The sequence below is a fragment of the Saimiri boliviensis genome, chromosome 1 (genome assembly GCF_048565385.1).
Source record: "Saimiri boliviensis isolate mSaiBol1 chromosome 1, mSaiBol1.pri, whole genome shotgun sequence".
In the NCBI taxonomy this organism is placed as follows: Eukaryota; Metazoa; Chordata; class Mammalia; order Primates; family Cebidae; genus Saimiri; species Saimiri boliviensis.
In genome coordinates this window covers 198,050,327-198,057,882 of record NC_133449.1, presented here as the reverse complement: position 1 = coordinate 198,057,882, position 7,556 = coordinate 198,050,327, and the positions used below count along the sequence as shown (strand labels likewise).

Sequence of the window (7,556 nt, the reverse complement as noted above, 5' to 3'; positions counted from 1 at the left end):
ACACAAAACAAAAATATGGCTTTGAGAACCTTGTTTTCATGACATTTTGTTTTGGCTGTACTTCAACTTCTATGGCTTCAAACATGGTTAAAAAATGTCACAAATATGAGAAGGTAAATATGACAAATAAACAGTGGAATAATCCTAATTGAACTAAAACACTTTAGAAGACCTGAATATCCACACTTTAAATCCACTGTTTTTGAATCAAGGTATAAAAAGAGCCCACATACGAACGAGATCTGTGTCTGGATCGCCTGTTGTTGGGGTCCGCTTGGTTTTTTTCCTTTTGTCTCCTTAACACAGCTTCCCACTGAGGCGCTGAATCAATCATATCATTCTCCTGCCGTATTCTGCAAGAAAAGCCATGCATCTACAGTTAACATCGACATGCATGGTACATTTTAGGTTCATCCTAAACTTGATTTTAAATGTTATTTAAGCAGCAGAAATTTTATGATCATTTATAGCTAAAAATGCATATTAACTGAATTAATACATCCATACATAGGTAAGCATATATACACAAACAGAAGTATACATTATAATACTTATAATATATGTGTAAATACATGTTATTTGCAGACCTCTGATTTTAATTTTCTAGGAAAATGACATGTATCAAAAACTCACTTTAAACATTTTTAAGTTTTGACTAAACAAACTTTGGTGTCTACTATGGAGCCAGTTTTAGCCTACAAAACAAAAATCATATTTTTAATGTGCTAGTCAAAACAGTAATAAATGGTTTTACTTTGAACTACTCTTAAAAAGTCAAACTAATTGTCAAACTTTTCATCAGAAATAGATGCCAAATATAATTCCCATTTTTTAAGGCAGAAATCTAGAAGTAAAAATGTTAAATATGTTGGCATAATGCATCAGCTGAGTAAGCACACACCATTCCCATCATGGCTTCTCACCATGTTTAAGAGGGAATGAGAGTTGGATGCCGACTGTGGCCAGGGAAGGAATGTAAATGAGAAAAAGAGAAAGGTGGGAAAGACTCAGATGCACAGGTACTTGACATGTAAGATCACAGGACAATGTTACCAAATCCTCTCGTTTTTTAAAAAAAGATAATTCCCTAAATCTGGATTTTTAAAGTGAACTCTTCTAATTTTTAAGTCTTGCAACCAATTCTAAATTATAAAGCATAATACAGACCTAACAAAACCCATGGACCACGTTCAACCTGAAGAAATTCTAGATTTCTGATGTATCAAGTCTTTCAGATAATGAGGTACACTATTTGGGGGAGAGGAGAAGTACTTATTTATGTGAAATACTGTCTAGAATGCATCACGATGCTGTGAAGCTTTTTTTTTTTTTTTTTTTTTTCAAAAACTGGACACCTGCTATTTGGATACATAACTTTTAATTTATGTAAGCTCTTCGGAAAGCTGCTCCATAGTGTTCATCTTCCCGGGTATAGACATGGAACTGCCAGGTACTCATCCCAGTACTGCAACTGCATAAGCATAACTGCTTCGAGACAAAATTAAAAGAACAGGCAGGCTTGGAGGCATTTCTTTCTCTGAACATATGTCTTTTGGTTCCTCTGTTATAACACTAAGTATAGACTGTGGGCTGGGTATCTGGGTTTGCTTACAGGTACAAATCAGCTGATGGGTGACAAGTATTCATTTCACATGTAACTAAGACACAATGTAAAGCAATTCAAGTTGAAAAGAACAGCATTTTGTGAGGAAGAAACTGTCTAAATCTCTCTAGTAAAGGAGAATTCTGCGAAATAAAAAATTATCTGTAACATACTCCAACCCTTTGAGGTGTATGTATTTCCTCACTACAGTTTTCATTTTTAGTAGGCTATTATTTGAAGATTAACAGCATACTGTCAGGGTATCTTTTACCAGATTTCAAAGCAAAACTCTTTCTCTCATTGCATGAACAAAGCAAATTCAAATTGAACATATACTGCTATGGACCTTAATATCAGAAATATCTGAAGAAAACCATGAGAAGGTATACACTTGAGGTCATAATTATTAATCATTCTTTGAAACAAACACTCCCATTTGAAAATGGCATGTTAGTACCTGTGTGTGCTGTATACACACACACATTTTTGTAGCCAGAACCTACACCTAGAAGCCATTCTGTGTTCATGTGAGTCACTAACCCACCAGACTTGCTGGTAGGGGAGCAGGCCTGGACACCCCCAGGACCGAGGGGTCAGGATTAGGAAGAGACAATCACAGGGAAGGTGCCACACTGGCAAGGTGACATCTCCCTTCCTACAGGAACCCACACTGGATTGCTGGGCCCAAGATTGGACACAAAACTCCTAACCCTGGAGTCTTTTAGGATGCAGCTTTCATTCTAAATGAAATCACTGCCCAGTTGATGAGCAGAACTAAATTTACAATGTGAAATGTTTGTACTAGGGAATGATGGCTTCTAAATATTTCTGAGAGGTCAAACCTACTAACAAGGCCGAGGCCTGACTTGGACAGACACTTTTCCCAGAGTAATAGACATTGAAAAGGAAGCACAGTTACTGTACATTCATTCTCATCTATTGTAGAATTCAGATGGCTACCTTCATACTCTTTACTCTGATAATAAAAAATTAAAACCACTGAGACATAAGCACACATATTTCCTGTATCCCGCTATAATAGTAATAAGGACCAAATCAGAAAGAATTCAAGATTATACATGTACCTTTAACTTTTGTTCTAAACGAAAGTCTAAAGTCAGGGCAGTGTAACCTTGTCACTTAATATCCTTGTGATCCACACGTTTCAGAGACAGAAGCCCTCTACTGGCGATGCTGTTCATAAATATTCTAACAAGATGCATTAAAAATGTAAGGGCCTTTGGACAGTCACAACAGAAGCACATTTTCCTGAGTAATGGGGAGTGTGGCCACCTTGGCCTGTAATGAAGTTTGAAATTACACCCTTACAAAAGACCTCTGGTTAATGGTGCCTCATTACAACAATCAAAGTGTCATTTCTTCCACAGCTGAACTGCTCCAAAAAACACAGGTGCCACTTGCAAAGAAAAACATCCTAGACCTAGAAGCAAGAATATTGTAGCACTCCGTCCTGAAGAGGCAGGAGATAAACTATTTTGTTTATGCATGAGTGAATAAAGAATTCTTTAATTGAAAAGGACATGTTTCCTGTGATGATTCTGACTTTTAAAGTCTCATTTATTCTTAGGTGTGGGGGATCCAAGTAGTTTTTTGCTCCTTTCCTGCTCTATTTTAGTCTCGTTGTATAGATTTATGTCAAGAAGAATAAAATACTACTAGCATTGTTCTGACACAATACCTTTTAAATAGTCAAAATGTGCTCTTACATCATAGTCAAGAAAGTCCCAAAGGGGAAAAAAGAGTCCATTGTAATTTACATTGTGGATCTATTAATTTTCAAATGTTGCATCTAATGGTGAACTTCAATAAGCTGACAAACGTTTCTTTCCAGTACCAGTTGATCCAGTAAGTCTACGTGTATCATATTTTGTCCACTTCTCCATCGGTAACTATGGAGGGTCAACAGCTGTGGTAGGAAGTATATTGTAACAAGATTTTTGCTTTTTAGTTAATATATAAGGGAGAGGGTTGCTTTAGAATACAGCATATTCTAACCATGTTTCAGAACAGAATTCTAATATATTTCTTCCATCTCTTACCAAACTTCAACACTCTACTTTTCCAGACTATCCATGCAATTTAGAGTTTAACTGCATTTGACATTTAATTAAATTCTGAAAAGGTTTTGAAAATGAAATGCCATATAATCGTTTGATAGCAATGATGAAGAAAATGACTATTCCTAGCCTCCTCTTTTCCTGTCTTACCAATTACAGTCCTGCATCTTCTGCAAAATTCTTCACATTACCAAATGAATTCTTACACAAATCCCCCTGAGTTTTATTGTGAACTCCCCCTTTGGCAGTTTTGTTCCTAGCAGAACATTCCTTTACACAAGTTCTCAATTCACTGAGATAAAACATGTTAACACCAAATCTAAGAAGACTTTCAGAGTGAATGGATAATGAAGCTTCAAGATGATACAAGCCATAAACGTTGCTCCTGAGTTTTCTCCATTCCCAGTTCTGCCATTATCTGACTCAGAGATCTTGGGCAAACTGCTTATCTTTTTTGATCAAGTCTCAGGTTGTTCATATAAAAAATTATGGCAAAGATCCTTTCTAGCTTTAAAACTTGCTGTTTCTCTATTTGCATTTTATTTCCAAACCAGTCAGACGCACTGAAAGAAACTTCTACTCTTCAACTATAGCAAAACATTCCAGAAAATTGCTTTATTTCTGGCCCCTCCATTGCCAGAATTAAATATGCAGGTCTCAACTGATTGTGAAATTCTGTTTCTCATCAACTGTACTCATTTTTTTTTTTGGATTACCTGCTATAAAGCAATCTTCTTTTATTTTCTACTTTTCTTCCCTAGGGAAATTTATGTTTTTTCCAGGCATCTGTCGACATATTCCCTTAAGACCAGCAAGAAAAAGTTAATTTGCTTTTGCCACTTTCCCTACCATCAATAAATTATTCTTATTTGCTCTTAAAGGTACTTCTGTCTCTTCCACTTATTCCTTATGTCCCCACTACTAAAATGGGCTACCTTTGGTGCAATTTCCCTTTCAAACTCTCCTGTTTTCATAAATTGTTAACGTATTTTTCCCTCACTCAGTAATGTAACAGCATTCGTCAGTTGCTGGGGCTTTGTCCTTCCACGGTCATCTCTGTCAACCTTGATGATACTCTGGAAGCCCAAAATCACCCATATCAAATGTCTAAATCTTAATATATCTTATTAAAGTAGAAATCAGAAACTCCTGTTTCACAAATCATTAGAGCAAAGTAATCTCTAAAGAAAGTTTAGGCATTTTAGTTTTTAATCCTACCAGTGAATTGAAACACCAACTTCATTTCCCAGAACAAATGTAATCCTTCACTACTGAGGATCACAAAACTTTGTAAGTTTTAAGGTGGGGGGGGTTACATAAAAACCCCTTAAGAATCTAGTAAAAGCTCCAGACCTTGTCTCTAGAAAACTATGCACTTGACCCCCACACACTATTTTACATACAATTTCAGGGGGTTATAAAACCCCTAGCACCTACCTGTGAATGAAAAATTAAGAATCCTGGTGTAAAAACAACCAAAGGTATAAAGTTAGAAAAGGTGGGAGAATGAAAGATAGGACGAAGTTTAAAAATGCTGGAAAAGGATGGCGGAGAGGACAGGTGAAGCAGCAGCAGTGAGTAACTCTGGAAGTGCGTATAGGACTATGTGGCTCCATACTTCAAAGTGCTCTCACTTCATACATTTCATTTGATCCTTCTGGTAACTCACTCAAAAAAACAGATCAGCTGTTACAACATACCTCTCTGTCCCTCCCATCCCCACACCAACTTTAAAGAGAAGAAAACTAATACTTGAACTGGTTATACAAGTTACCCAAGGTCAAATATCAGCACAGAGCAGAACCAAGACCCAATCCCAAGTCCTCAGGTTATTCCGTGTTATACTACTGGGGGCTCCTAGGGAGAGAGGGAATTCAGAGAAGACAGAAGAAAAAGAAAAGACTGGGAAGGAAGTCCAGAAAACAGAACAGGAACTGGGTGAGGAGAATAGCATGATACAAAGAGTGAAAAGAAAAGCAAGAGGAGGGAGAGGGAGATGAGGATATAAGTAGAGAAAGTAACAAGAACTTTCTGTCATCTTAAATGTTATAACAAAAATCCGTGACTCCAACTTCTATCTGGTTATAGAAAGAGAGTGAAAAATTATCATCTCAAACTTCAAAATCTAGAAAGCTGTAGGATATTCATCCAGATTACGAGAACGGTGAAGAAAGAATAAAGTAGAAAGGGGTAAGGGAAAACATAAATGATGCCCCAAATAAAGGAGTGGGGTAAATTCCTCTGGCGTCCTAGGAAACACTGGGGGATAAAACCTAGAGTCAAGGCACAACTAACACCAGACCCCTCACTCATTGGGCATTGTCAGGTTTGGACCCAAAGGGGAGAAAGAGATGGAGTGGTTATTTACCGTTTTATTTTCTTAAAATTGAAACTAAACAAAAATCTTTGCTTCTAACATTAGCCTTCCAGAGCTGGTGTTCATTATTATTTTTTTAATTTATTGGTTGTTAAAACACCTGTTTTGGATAAAGTTGATTCATAAAAGCTGTTTTATTAACTTTGTTTCTCTTCAGAAACATTTCTTCACAATGAGAAATGTTTAAATGGTTATCCATGGAAACAGTAAAGCAGCTTATGCTTCAGTGGGTTGACTTCTTGGAAAAAAGAAAACAGTATTTTCATGGAGTGGCCTCATGCCTAACAGGAAAGACCTCCTTTATGTTTAAAAAAAAAAAATCCTGCATGGAGTAGCAGAGGGAGCAACATCCCAAAGACCACATGCAACTTCCAGAAAGTAAAAGTGACTCTGTCCAGATTTCCAATGGATACATCATGGGCTCCTAAAGAGGTTCTGAAAAGCAAATTTGCCCAGTAGTTGTCGCTCTCTAGGCTACAGTTTCCTAGAGACCGAAAAGCAGGGTGCATCAGTGTGCAGGCTCTTGTTGGAAAGTGATGATGCATCCTGGGGCTGAGTTTAGAGACCTTGCTGGCAAGAAGTAGAACATCGGCATGTACAAGATTCTGTCTGCCCCACTGCAGGGTTGCCGGAGTCCTAGAGTAAAAGCACCAAGGACAGTGCTAAGAACTGGCTGGAGCACACGTCAGCCAAGAAAAGGAAGGAAGAATGAGGCTGAAGAGACTGCAGGACTGCAACTGAAATATCCAGACCTATGCATCCTCATCGGGGATGAGTGGGTTCTGGCAAAATTTAAGAGGCTAATAATGGGATGGAGGGGTTGGCAGCAGCACAGCATACTAGGTAAGTGGCACCAAAAAACAGCACAATGAACTTCCACCCTCTTTCTCTGTACAGTCACCTGTTGCACCAGAATTTGCAGTGGTGGGGATGAGAACTGAAAGCTGTATTTCTTCCTCTCTCCACTTTCTGCTGTGCTACTGAAAGGCAGACTTTACGCCACATGTTCTACAGACATAGGCAACTTAGGCACTCCTAGAGCAGTATTTCTACAGGTAGCAAAAACGATTTTGAAAGCCTGCTAGATCCTTTGCATGAAATGTGTAGGAAGGTGTTTTGAAAGCTATTTCTCATTACTAGCCTTACAAGGTTGCATTAAACATTCAGAATCACTGTTATTCTAAAATATACTTTTTACACAGTACAAAGAAAGCCAATCTAAGAATCCGTCCATGGAAAAGTGGGAATAAATTCTCAAGGGAGAAAATAGCTACAAGAAATGTTAAAGCCAGTGCAACCAGATCAGTAATGAGCAACTTAATGGCAACCTTTCACTAGTCTATCCTTTTTAATAGTGAATGGTACTATTAGTAATTCTGGCCTCCAAAAATGGTTTTAAATGGGCCACCTTCCGAACAGTTAAGAAAAGAACATTTACAGGCACAATTTAGAATATATTAAGTCAAAGAGAAATAGACTTAAACTACTGGCTTGGTCA

At 37.6% G+C, this 7,556-nt stretch overlaps 1 protein-coding gene across 3 annotated transcripts in view; it reads right to left on the bottom strand.

The window, feature by feature from the left end:
* Window positions 1–7,556, bottom strand: part of EPB41L4A (erythrocyte membrane protein band 4.1 like 4A) — a 261,977-nt gene that overhangs the window by 18,235 nt on the left and 236,186 nt on the right. For all 3 annotated transcript variants that reach the window (XM_010339877.3, XM_074382709.1, XM_039467417.2), the window contains one exon: window positions 234–353. In XM_010339877.3, the coding sequence (XP_010338179.1) occupies window positions 234–353 (120 nt within the window). The remainder of the gene's footprint in view (window positions 1–233; window positions 354–7,556) is intronic.